General features: G+C 51.2%; 1 protein-coding gene across 1 annotated transcript; it reads right to left on the bottom strand.

Annotated features, from left to right (window-relative positions):
- Positions 1-3447: 3447 nt before the first annotated feature.
- On the bottom strand, positions 3448-5047 carry POU3F1 (POU class 3 homeobox 1). Its single transcript, XM_030039081.1, has one exon. The coding sequence runs from the start codon at positions 5027-5029 to the stop codon at positions 3905-3907; it is 1125 nt and encodes a 374-aa protein (XP_029894941.1). The 5' UTR covers positions 5030-5047; the 3' UTR covers positions 3448-3904.
- Between the last annotated feature and the right edge of the window lie 8167 nt (positions 5048-13214).

Genomic DNA, 13214 nt, shown 5'->3' with positions numbered 1-13214 from the left:
AGCAGTTAGCAGAAAAGACCAGATTCTGTTGAAAGCGTTAAGATGAATACGGCATCAATAATTATGTGTGACTGTGCCTAGCAAGGCAAACTGCTGTGCTGTACTCACTTCTGCAGTTGTTATAGAGCAAGTGCTCCCTGCTCTTGCAAGTGGCAGGAGTAATATTCTAAGACAAGAAATCTGGAAAGGAAGTTGGATACTGGGACACCACAACCTTTTCCTAAGCACACAGGAAAGCAACCGTCTACCTTTTTAAAAATAAAAGAAAGAAAAAAGTAAGTGATACTCTGCTGAATATAGTCTGCCTTACAGGAAACAGCAGTTTCCTAGGATTGCTGATAACTGATAAGACAACAGCATTTGGAAAGCGCAGCTGCCCTCCCGAGTACCTGGAGAGCACAGGCAGGCTGCTCTGCTCCCAGCAAGGATGCAGGACAGAGAAGGCACAGCCCAGCTTTGTGCCTTTCTGCAAGCACGAGGGTAGGGCTCAGCTCTCGTCAGGGACACATTTCCCTCATGCCAACTGCCCCAGCTGGCCAGAGACCCCATCGCCACTACGTCACCTCACCTCAGCTGCCTGAGATGTGACTCCATGCTTCACCAGCCGGGGCCAGCCTCTCTGGACTGCGCACACGGGACCTGGTGTGGGCAAGGCAAACAGGTCAGCCCCAGCCACTCTGAAGGCGGGTGGCACGCTGGAGGAGGGTGCCTGTCCCAAGCATGGTGAGCACAGCCCGATGCTATCAAGGGACTAACCACAGCCCGAATGCAAGTGCAAAAGTGACGATGCGCTGAAGAGCATCTACTTGGGCCACGCACTGCCCAACAGCAGAGAGCCCCTGCAGCTCCCTTCTGTCCTTGGGTTACAAGGAAGGATTTTGCATCAGCACAGACCTAAACCTCTCTAATATTGGTAATGCACATAACTCCTTTTCCTTATCTACACTTCCTACTTTGCATATTCTACTATTTACTTTGTTTGTGCATTGCTAAATAACTATTTGTACATCTGCTGTTCTTTACCAACATCACAGTCCTACCTTTGTGTGCTTTACTCCTGATGTAGCAGTATGAGCTCATACTTTCACTTTAGTGAGAAACAACCACCACCAAAAAAGGAAAAAAAAAAAAAGAAATATCAAGTCTCCCTCCAGTAATTGCTATTTAATCCTTGACCAAGAAAACTAAGAAGTTCTAAGAGAGGCAAACCTTTGGGCCATTTGATTTTTAGAACAGCTGAGCACTGCGGCACTGCAGAAATAAGAAATATAAAGTGTATTTTATTATTGCTGCTCAACATCATGAAAGAGCTAATGCAGTGGGGCTGCCAGCGCCTTATACAATCTGACAAACCAAACAACCCAAGGGTGCTCGTCCTCCCCAGCACTCACAGCACATCTCATCCATTATGAGAACGCAATGTGAAAAGTGACCCTTCCCTTATAAGTATCAATATAAATACTGTTTGCCAGCCAGGTTAGTTCAGAATGAAGAGGCTACTGAAATCACTCCTGGTATAGAAAAGCAGTACAATTAATCATTCAATGCAAACAAGAGTTTGTTTTCTTTAATAAATAAAAAATAATCCCTCTTTTGTTCACTTCTGATTTTTTTTCTTCTTCCCTTAAAGCCTAGCTATCACACGGAAATTCTTAAGTAACGGCTGCAGAGTTACAGCATTACCAAACATTAAACACAATGGTACATGTATGTGAAACACAAAAGAATAGCCAAGGAAAGATTTTCAGAGTTGAAAATCAATTTAAATGCTTTCATGATACATTGCCTCAAACCCTTGAATCATCATGCTCCTTTACTCTTTTACTGGAGTGTATCATCTAAGCTACTGAATATGCTCAGCTATTTAGAAATCAGTAAATATTCAGTAAATACAGCAAAACTTTTGGAATTCAGGATCTCAACAACAGCCCTACAATTCTGTGCCTTTCTATAAAAACCAGTCTCACTACAAAAAAGGAAGCTAAGTCTGTAACAAAAGCTGACAAAACATACAATGCACATGGAAACCTTTAAGTGAGATTTCTTATTATGCTCTGCATGCCAAGGAAAGTTATTAATACACTAAACTGCAGCATTTGCTAGCTTTTTTGTACCACAAAGTGAACCATTCCTTTACATACTTATGAGCATCAAACATAGTATTCAGTGAACTAACTGCTCAAAGTGACTTTATTTTAAATTCTCAAAAACCAGTTAGCTGATGTAGAACAGCTACAATTTACGAGACATTGAGAATATAATTTATATTATCTATTGCAAATGCATTGTTGCTTAGACAAGTACTACACACACCCCCAAAGGCACAAATTGCAACAAAATCAAACCACAGTGAAGAATTTTCATGTATAAATTTTCAAGTGAAAGTTACATTTAACATGTTAAAGATTTATATATAGATAGATAGATATAAAAAAATTATTATATACGAATTCCTATGCAGGATGCAGTGCTATCACTAGAAAATTCCTTTTAAGCCTGCTGTTTTCACAGCATATAATTTGTAGCAAGAGTCAAGTAGGGGAACTAGCAAGTGCCAGAACACTGGCAAGTTCTCTGCCAAATAAAAAGAAAGAATTTGGTGCTTTACCGCCAGATTTCGACCAAGTATTTCATCAGTGCAAGAGCTCTGTATAGGTAGGTACATGTTTCAAAAGTTCTCCCAACACACAAAATACCGCAGGAATCAAAGGACCTGCAAAGGCAAACACAATCCTCGTGTGCGACTTTTCTTGACATTTGCTGAAAGAGAAGAGGCTTAAAGTAGACACGCGAGCTGATTTTTTCTAGAAGTAGAGAACGCAATAACTAAGTTTTCAGCCTTTCGTGGCATGACCACAAAACATTAGGGCATGAAACCATGAAAGGGAAAACCGGTGAGATCAGAAAAACCGAGCGTGGTTCGAGTGGAAAGAAGGGATCTTCTCAGCTAGCCTAGCGTACACGTATCACCTCTGCGGTAAGCAGGGAGGAAGTTAAAGTTACATTTGGAACGGTTTCTGCTCGCCCCGCAGAAAGTTACGCCGAGCTCGGCAAAGCACCGGCGCACCACAGACCCCGAGCCCCCCCGCTTCACCAGTGCTCCGCGTGCCGAAGCGCGGTGCCCGGCCACCCCCACGCGTGCCGCCCGGACACGAGTGCCTCAGCGCAGGCAAGTTCAGCCCAAGCGCAGCTAACGGGACGGGCAGGCGCCGCCGAGCCCCGCTCCCGCCAACCGCGCGGCTACCGGGGAAGGAGGGGGCGGCGGGAGGGCGAGGTCCGGCAGGGGCACGGCGGTCTCGCCGCGGGGGGAAGTCGGCGGGGCCCCGGGAACGAAGCGCCGCGCCCAAGCGAGCCCCGGCCCCGGCCCCGGGGCTCCTCCGGCCGCCGGGCTCCCCCGGCCCGGCCCGCGCCCGGCGGCCCGCAAAGACGACACGAGACCGGTTCCTGGGTAAATGGTTTATGTAAGTAATAAAATATTTACTATAACATAAATAGAAACGTACCCTCGCAGTCTACATTGGTTTTGCAATAAAGATACAAACAAAAACCGAAACCCAAGGGGATGGACCGGACCGAACCCACCAACGGGAGGGAGAGAGCTCCGCGCGCGGTTAGAAAATAAATAGAAACGGGCCGGGAAATGGTATCGAAGCGTCCGCCGGGCCGGGCCGGGCCGGGCCGGGGGCGCGAGGAAGGGAATAAATTAGAGATCGCAAACCTTTGGCTACTGCTGCTGCGGCCGCGAGCGGCTCCGGCGCGCAGGGCGCCCGTGGCGGGCGAATAAATACAGCGCGGGGCGCGGAGCGGGCGCGGCCGGGCCAGTCTGAGGAATAAATTAAAGCGCGTCTCCCGCCACCCGCGCCCGCTCCGCCGCCGTCGGGGCCGCGGCGGCGGGGCCGGGCAGTCACTGCACGGCGCCGGGCAGCGCGTGGTGCAGCGGCGACGTGTCCGCCTGTGCGTAAACGTCCTCCATGGGCGGGTGCGGGACCCCGGCCGGCGTCATGCGCTTCTCCTTCTGCCGCCGGTTGCAGAACCAGACCCGCACCACCTCCTTCTCCAGCTGCAGGGAGTCCGCCAGGGAGGTGATCTCGTGCGCCGAGGGCTTGGGGCACTTGAGGAAGTGGTTCTCCAGGGCGCCCTTGACGCCCACCTCGATGGAGGTGCGCTTCTTGCGCTTCCGGCCCTGCGCCGCGATCTTGTCCAGGTTGGTGGGGCTGCCCGTGCTGGAGTCCGTCTCCTCCAGCCACTTGTTGAGCAGCGGCTTCAGCTTGCACATGTTCTTGAAGCTCAGCTGCAGCGCCTCGAACCGGCAGATCGTCGTCTGCGAGAAGACGTTCCCGTAGAGGGTGCCCAGCGCCAGCCCCACGTCGGCCTGCGTGAAGCCCAGCTTGATCCGCCGCTGCTTGAACTGCTTGGCGAACTGCTCCAGGTCGTCGGAGCTGGGCGCGTCCTCGTCCGACGGCTCGGGCGGCCCCAGAGGCGGCGGCGAGGCCGCCAGCTCGTGGGCGCCCGCCTCCTCGGCGCCCAGCGGGTCTCGCAGCCCGTGGTGCAGCGCGGGCGCCGGCGGGCCCAGCATCCCGTTGAGGCCCGCGTAGGGCTGCGCGTAGAGCAGCGGCTGCCCCGACGGCGGCGACATGGGCGGCAGGTGGTGCGCGCCGCCCTGCGCCCAGCCGCCCGCCGCGCCGCCCGCCGCCGGCTGGTGCACCAGGTGCGGGCGGTGGTGGAAGGCGGCGGCGGCGGCGGCGGACAGCTCCTCGCGGGGCCCCGGCGGGCCGCCCTTGGAGTGCTCGGCGGGCGGGAGGTGCGCGCCCCCTCCGCCCCCGCCGCTGCCCCAGTCCGTGCCGGCGCTGGGCAGCCACTGGTGGTGCGCCAGCCCGACGGCGTGCCCGGCGGCGGGGGCCAGCCCCTGCAGGTACTCGTGGTGCATCATCTTCTGCACCTCGCGGTACGTGGTGCCCTGGTGCAGCCGGTCCCCGTCGGGATGCATCAGCGCGGCGCTGCGCGGCAGGTACTGCGCCGTGGCGGCCATGGCCGTCTGCGCCGCGCCGCGCCGCGCCGCGCTTTAGAGCCGCGCGCCGGGGCGCCGGGCCGCCGCGCAGCCGGCCCCGCCCCCGCGCCCCATTGGCCCGCCCGCCACCGCCGGCGGCCCGCGCCGCTCCGCCATAGGGCGCCGCCGGCGCGGGGCGCCGCCCCGCCGCTCCCCGCCGCCATTGGCCGGCGGCGGGGCGGCCGCCGCCGACGGATTGGCCGGCGGAGGCGCTCGGCGGGGGAGCCCGCGTGCGCCCGCCGCCGGGGCGGCCGCCGATTGGAGGAGGCCCGTTCATTCATGCCGAGTTGCGATCGGCCACATGGGCCGGCCGCGAGCGCGGAGGCGCGGGGCCGGGGCGCCGGCGGGCTCGGGGGCACGTGCCTCGGCGCGGCGGGCGGCCCCGACGGCCCGGCCCGGCCCGGCCCGGCCCGGCTCGCTGCCGTGCAGCACCGGCGGCGCAGCCCCACGGTGCCGCGCTGCGCCAGCACGGCACGGCACGGCATGGCACGGCCGGGCACGGCAGCAGTGGCGCCGACGGCAGGGCGCAGAGCCTAGCAGTGCCGGTGGCACGGCACGGCAGCACCCGGCACTGACGGCCCGGCAGGATCCAGACCGGTGTGCTCAAGAGCCTGCCCAACGGCGCAGGGCTCTGCCCCGGGGTGTTTGCGCCTCGCAGACCTGCAGGGCACCGGGCAGGTTTCTGTCCCCTCTGCCCTGTGGTTTTGGGTTGCTGCAAAGCAGGTGGGGATCGCGGCCTCCTGCAGCTGCTGTGCAGGGGTAGCCCCTGGCCCTTAGCCAGTGAACCCTGTAGTAATCAAGAGCTTCTCGGACACTAAAAACCCTGATTTTCCTTTCTGGTAAAACTCGGCCCCTGACTCGGCCCCTGGGCCCTGGAAAGGTGGGAGCTCCTTCCTCAATACCCCGTAGGATAAAGCACCGAGGGCCAAGAAACGAGGATCTGAGATCGTTTGGGCGTCAAGGGAAATGTGGGTCTTGGAAGCAGCCTCAGAGGCAAGTCTCTGAGCCGGTTTGAGGGTTGGCACAGGATAAAGGGTGGAGGAGTTTGTGGGAAAAGACAATGGCAACAAGCAACGGACATGTCTGGCAGTGCTGGGAGAGGGGCAAGGGACACCTTAATTAACCCAGCTCCAGACTTCATTTGGGGCTTGAGGCCCAAGGTGAATCAGGATGGGCACCAGGAACATTAATCACTTCTGAAAATTAATCTTCGCCTCTGTGCTCCCATTTGTAAAATGGGAGCAGAGACAGTGACCTTTGCCAAGGGCTTGGGTGAACAATGAACCATCGGATCAATATGTGTACGAGTGTAACATGTCAATGGCCGCACACAGATGCCCTGCTCTCTCCCAGTAGAGAGGAGATGCCTGGGCAGGGCGGCTCTCCGCTGTTAAGGACATTAACTGCTGCCTCCCAAAAGGCTTTTCCTGAGAAGGTGTGCCACATCCCTTCCCTCTGTGTTGAAGGTACTTTGCCATTTCAGTGCACCAAAGCACCGATTTGGACTCGGGTGACTCCAGCCCTACGCGCTGCCACTACGGAGCCAACAGACAGAAAAGCCAAGGTTGGCTTCTGGGCTTGGGGGGACCGAGCAGGGCTGCTGCAACACCCGATGCCAGGGAGTTTGCAGGACAGTGTGCTGACCAGTGTGGATCCCTCCTGGCACTGCCCATCTCGTGCCGGTGTGCTGATGGCCCTGCAGGTTGTGATGAATCAAGCCCCTGGTGCCGCGGGGTGGCAGGGCGAAGGTGCTGCCTGTGCCCACCGAGGTGCCCGCCCTGTGATCACTCCAATCTGCTGCACACCGGACCCCTCTCCTGGTTCGCCCAGCCCCTGGAGCTGCTGGTTGGGTGGGATCACGCCAGGCTGGAAAGGTCCGTCTCCTCCTCCAGGCTTGCAGTGGGCCAGGTGACAACACCCAACCCAGCAGGAAGAGCTCCTGCCCTTTAACAGCCGAGGGCCAAACCCTCAGCAACAGGATCAGCGCCTGCCTGTTGCAAGGGCTCAGGCATCACGTCAGGGGACTGGGGAGCTGCTGGCCCTTGCTTCGCTGAATCATGGAACGAACAGCTACACGAGTGACATACCTTGCTGCTGGCAGGCTCAGTTCTGCACTGTCCTTGCCAAAACTGACAAGTTTAGGATTGAACGTGTGCATTTTTGGCTGTGGAATGATGTGTAATTGGTTCCTTTCACTGAACCCAGTATCTCTTTTCAGGTATACAGCCCTAGAAAGAGGCTGGACTTTGCAGGAGAGATGGGTTTCATAGCTCATGGAGCATATTTCATTAGGAGAATAATGGTCTCCTTTTTTTTCCTGAGGAATCCTTTGCAAACACTGCATACTTTGTAATGAATATAACCCTTTCAGATGATTCAGTGACATGCTGTAAAATATCATACTTGGTTAAGCATCTTCTGTTGGGTTTTTTTTTTTTTTTCCCCTGACCTAGACTTGCATTCATGTCAAGTCTCCATGATACAGTGCCATAATATTCAAATTTTTGGTAGCCAATTGCTTTTGATATTTATATCCATTTTTAAGGGAATCACAATGAATAAATGTGCCCAGCTCTAACTTTATGCAAAATAAGCTGTGTGTAAATCAGTAAATCATTAATAGAAATGAATAATTGCCAAAGGCTGAGGACTGGATCGCGTTTCAAACTTTTATCTGTTTATGTATTTCAGAAGTCACCGAAGGAGAAAACACAATGTATGTGATAACTTAGGTCCCCATCACACACCATTTATGCCGTAGTATTGGTTTACACTTGATCAAATGATCTTTTCAAACCAAGGCATTGTGCACAGATTGTGCTCTGGGCTTGTTTTGCTTAATAAAACTTTATTTTAAAGACTGGAAACAGCAAAGAACAGAGGAAGATCAGAAGTTCCCATTTAACACCTTCCTCAGCAACTCCAACTCCAGAAGTGAGAGCCAGGTGGCAAAGTATCTCTTTTGTAAAACACCATGAAGGAAGTAAAAGCAAAGGACAGTGCTGACCCTAAGTAAGGTGGACAGGAAGGGTTAGGATATGTCCCTATAAGCATTAACTTCAAGAGTTGGACGTGCATATTTGTGTTGCTGGTGTCCCTGTCTCCATTGAGGTGTACTACTGAGGAAGTGTGCTGTTTGAAAGACACTGTCAATATTTTAGTATGTTGAAAATGACTTTTCTTTTTTAAAATTATTTTTATTATATGTATTATTATTATTATTACATAGCTTTTCCAGAGCCATATCATTCAGCAAATCCCTGTAGGAGGGCATCCAGGTTTCCTAGCAAAAGCTACTTCCTACATTATGCCTTACCAGGAATATTGGCATGCAGTCCACCCCATCTTCAAGGAATAAACAACCCCATGGGCAATGTTCGATATGATTCATTCTCTGTGTGGCTGTGACAGCATCAAAACCTGCCTAATGCAGCTGGACCTGAGACTGATGGGAGGACTGAAATAACCAGGCAAGCTCAGCACGTAGGAAAGCGGAGCCTGAACCGCTGTGCACGGCGAGGGGGATGCTGGCTATGCAGTGCATGCTGTGCTCCCCTGACTGGGTCCAGGTAACAGGGATGCTCAGGCTTGCTGTTGCTTGGCAATGATCTGCAACAAGGGGCCATGTCATGTCAGGACATCATGGCTGGAAGCCTGTCTCAAAGGAGCTGGAGGAATCCTCCCCATCAGTTTTGTGCTGGACGTACAGGCATGCCAGTTCTCCCTACCCCCGCTCCCAGTTTAGGTTCAGCTCCTATGTGTAATGCCAAAAGGATGTGCAACGCTTGACATTGCCGTGCCATCAGGTGTAGCAGGAGAATCCACGCACTGGAGCAGGAGGGGCTCGGAGGGAGGGAATCCCTCCAATCTCCAGTTTTACGGGGGTTGAGCAGCACCAGCTTTCTCTTCCACACTGGTACAGACCGGAAGGATGTTCTGGAGTTAACACTGCAGAATGACATATCTACTAACACCCTGTGAAGCGAGCACACAATGTCATGTCCTCACTTGCCGGACAAATCCGGTCTGACCCAGTGAATTCAAATGTGTTGCAGGAGCTTTAACCTGGCCGGGGGTTAGGAGTGCTTTCTCTCCTAAGGCAAAACAACAAAGACATTGCTGCTTCTACCTCCAGGTCAACAAGACTCCCACACAGAAGACAAAAATCAATTTGAGAAAACAAAATGAGCCGGATTCTGTGAGCTTTGGGTCCGGGAGATACAGCAAGTGCCAAACAACAGAATTATGGGAGAGTCTCTCCCCCTGCAACTGCATGTCCTGGAAGCCACCCATTTGGGAAAACGTGGTCATGGTCACCCCAACAATCTTCAATCAAGAGAGAAAGTCCTTTTGGGTTGTAGTCTCTCTTTGAACAGAATTAGGCTCACTTCTTCAGGAGTCACTCAGTTCCAAGCACACTGTGGGTACTCTTGGGAAGGGAGGCTGCTATTTCCTCTGCAGCGTTTACACTGTAAGCTACATTAACACCTGGGGGTCACCGGTGGGGGAACAGCCACGGCATACTGCAGCTCCTCTGCTCATGGTGGAAGTGTGCCTTGGATCCGGGTCTCCTGCAGCTCAGCACAGAGTGAAGCCAGCTGCTGTTAGTGTCCGGGCCTCATCTCAGACACCAGTGGAAACAACTTGATCGACCATTGGATCAGTGGGTTTGCAGCATTTCTGCAGCAAGGAAAGATACCAGCATTATCTGTCAGCTGAGAGAGAGGAGTCCAAAAGTCAAGTCTTCTCAGAGTAAACTCTGTAAGTGTGAAACTCCCTCGAGGGAAGGCAGCATTTGCCAAAATTTTTAGCATTTTGTCTAAATGTCCTTCATCTAGGACTAGAGCACAGATAATAAATTTTTACAACATTTTGGATGGCTACATCTTTTGGCAAAATATTCTTTTTGCTTTGCTCATCTAAACTTGCAGAACTCTTAATTTAGTGAGTGACAAGTAACAAGTTAGTGGCTGCGACAACATTGATTTTAATCATAAAACTAGAGAGGAAGAGAAATAGAGTGTGAATTGCAGAGAACAGTTAATACAGATGTGTGAGGTATGCTCACTATCATTAGCTTTAGTTGTATACGGTCCTGTAATTATTTGAAAATTGTCCAGAAATATGTTCTCACAAGGCCAAAATGAATGCAAAAAATGCTGTTGTGATCTTTTATTGAATCAATGAAATTTAGATTAGGCAGTCACTAAATTCCTATTTACACAACAGACTTTAATGGCTCCAAAGGAAGCACTCAAATGTATTCGACAAATAATCCCTATTTATGAAAGCCCCATAATATGCATTTACATAATCCCCACTTTAAAAAGCTATATCAGCTCTAAAGTTCTTCAGCTCAGAGATATGCCCCAGGGGATTAAAAGTACCAAACAAAACAAAGAGAAGTAAAATGTACACATGCACACACATCCACAGACACGCATCACAATCTTTAAGATTAGCACACACAGAAGGAAGTAGGAATGACATACTAGCTTTCCTCACCCCCCCCCCCTCCACCTCTGACAGTGTTTGTCCATGTGCACAAGCATGAACACATGCAGAACTCTACAAGTGGCTCAGCGTGACTTTGAGCACGTGCATGATACTGCAGTGTCCCTGTGCATCAAGTCCCTCTCAGCCTTTCTAGCCTTTTTTCACAAATGTAATATTGGTTAATCATGTATACCCATTACCATAACGAAACAAATAGTCTGTACTAATGTTTCAGGATGTATGTAGCAGCTTTAGAAAGCAGCTGACTTGGCACAAAGCCAGTGGGTCATGCGTTTTATTCATACTCAAGATGACTGGACACTTGCTAATATTCCCATGTGATGGATGTGGTATTTTGCTGTCGGAGGTGCTGTCCTTGAGATAAGAAGTGTGACAGGGTATAGATCTGCACCAAGCATGTTAATGTTGCTGAAGGGTTTGAATTAAAAAAAGCTGTTCTTTACTGTGGAAAACAAGCCGTCCCTGAAAAGCTGATTCTCCAGAAGAAATGCAAATTTTGGATACTGATTTGTTACCTTCTTTAATTTTACCCTGTTTAGCAACTGTCCATTGTTTAGGAACAAAATGCTGTGACTCCTGTCTTCTGAAGCACCAGTTTCGCAATTCTGATGGCTGGGTAAACTATATATTGGCTTCAGTGAAACCAGGAAAGGGAAAATACTGCAGAATTAATTTCCAGCTTCAGAGAAATGCCTTCACTGCCTGTACGTTCTTAACCGTGTGTGTGTGTTTTGTTTCAAACTCTTTCGTTAGCATTTATAATATAAATGAGAACATGGAAGCACAGAAATGTTGTTGTTTACCCTCAGTGCATGCCAGCATTCAAGTGATGTGGAGTTTTGCCTGCAAAATCTCATCCTCTCCCAAAGCTCCCGGGTTGTCAGCCAGCTCCGAAGGTCCTGCAGGCACCACATGCCTAGCAACAATGGGAGGAATAGCTGGTGTGCAGCTGCATGCCCAAGCCATCTTCCCAGCTGGCCCAGTCCTTCTCCAGAAGCCAAATGGGATTTTTCTGGTTTGCTGGCGTAGGGCAGGGTCCAGTGTCCCCTCAGCTTCTCTTTCAGCAGGGGCTGAGGCAGCCGTCTGCAGTACTGCCAGTCGTCTCTGAAGAGGTCTGCTCTCCTCAGCCCTAAGGAACTCTTTCCTGCGTAATGGCCAGTAAAACTCTTCACCTTAAAGCCAGACTTGTTCCCTGAGTGAGGTTAGGGGTAACAGAAGGGCTCAGCACTGGCCTGTGTCAGGTGCCTGAGGCACTAAGCATTTCTTCCCAAAATAACACAAAAGATTGGTAATTTCACCCTGTGCGTTCTGAGCTCTGTTCCACCTTAATAATAAAGCTTTTGAGTTAAGGTTTCCATTTAATGAGGCTCTTTGCAGTTTACATAAAACAACCACATGAATAAATACTCAGTTTAGAAAAGATAAGACCTAGGGATGAGTTTGGCGGGGGTTCAGCAAGAAAGATTATGCATACAGCAGATAAAAGTGTCTACAGTTGTGCCGTCACTTGATCTTGTCAATCTAATATCAACTCGAACATGGAGGAGAAGCAGCCGTTATTTTACTGGAGTGGAGTGAGTAACAGGGTCTCAGGAATCACCACACCTGGAGCGGGTCAAACTCAGGAGCTCTCACGTGCTTGTGCCTCAAAGTCAGCCAGTATTGATTACAGTCAGCGTAGCAACCTGCAATGTCCGATTGCTGAGAAAGGGGAATTGCACAGAGAATGGTTCATTTTTTTCATTTTCCAAACAGATGTGGTGTAGGACATGTGTGTTCCTTTATTCTCCCCACTCCACACTGATTACCCTAATGCTGCACAGTTCCAGAGCTGGTCTTTCAATATTGACAGGCCACACTTCCCAGGTTGGCTACCCAAAATGGGGTGTTTTGAAAAATGTACAAATGTAGAAGAATGGGGAGGCAGAAATTTTCTCTGTGGCAAGGTTGAGGTGCGAGGCTCAGGAGATGAAGGGCTGAATCCCTGTAATTTTGTTGTTACTACAAATTATGCCTTGTTTAAACTCTCCACCTCAGGTTTTGATCTGTTATACTGGTGCTAATCCACACATTTATGCTTTGCTAGTCTGGATTCAAAGTGGTATAATTTAGCTCATCATGAAGGCCAAGAGTCCTCCCTATCTTCTGCCTGCGCTGTCACTCTATCATAATTTTTGCACTTTTTGTGACTCGTTATCGTCCCTATTGTGGTAACTGAGGCAGAGGACAAGAGTTCAGAAGGAAAACATCCATTTTTTAATGAAATTCACTTCTCGGGTGATCATGTGCTTCTGGAGAACAGCAATCAGGCACCAGCCTTCAGACTACCCATCTCTGCTTCTCCCTGCCTGCACCCCAAGGCCCCCGCTCACTGTGCTCTTCTCACGTCGGGAATAGGGGCCTGGCAGTACAGGCTGAAACTCAGCAGCAGGGAGAGGTGACGCTGCTGCGGGCTTTTTGCTGGTCTCATTCTCTCCAGAGAGAGGGAAGTGGTGAGCAATTGGGGTAGAGGATCATGCCTGGGACAGCGTGTCACTAGGTGTGGGCTGTTTTGTAAGGATGATGCCACCAACAAACTTCATTTCTCTACTCCTCTTTTTGAGCCAAGCTCAATGATGAAAATACCAAACTTGGTCAGTTCCAAGACTCA

This window comes from Aquila chrysaetos, chromosome 16 (genome assembly GCF_900496995.4).
Source record: "Aquila chrysaetos chrysaetos chromosome 16, bAquChr1.4, whole genome shotgun sequence".
Lineage (NCBI taxonomy): Eukaryota > Metazoa > Chordata > Aves > Accipitriformes > Accipitridae > Aquila > Aquila chrysaetos.
This window is presented reverse-complemented; position numbering and strand designations above follow the sequence as displayed.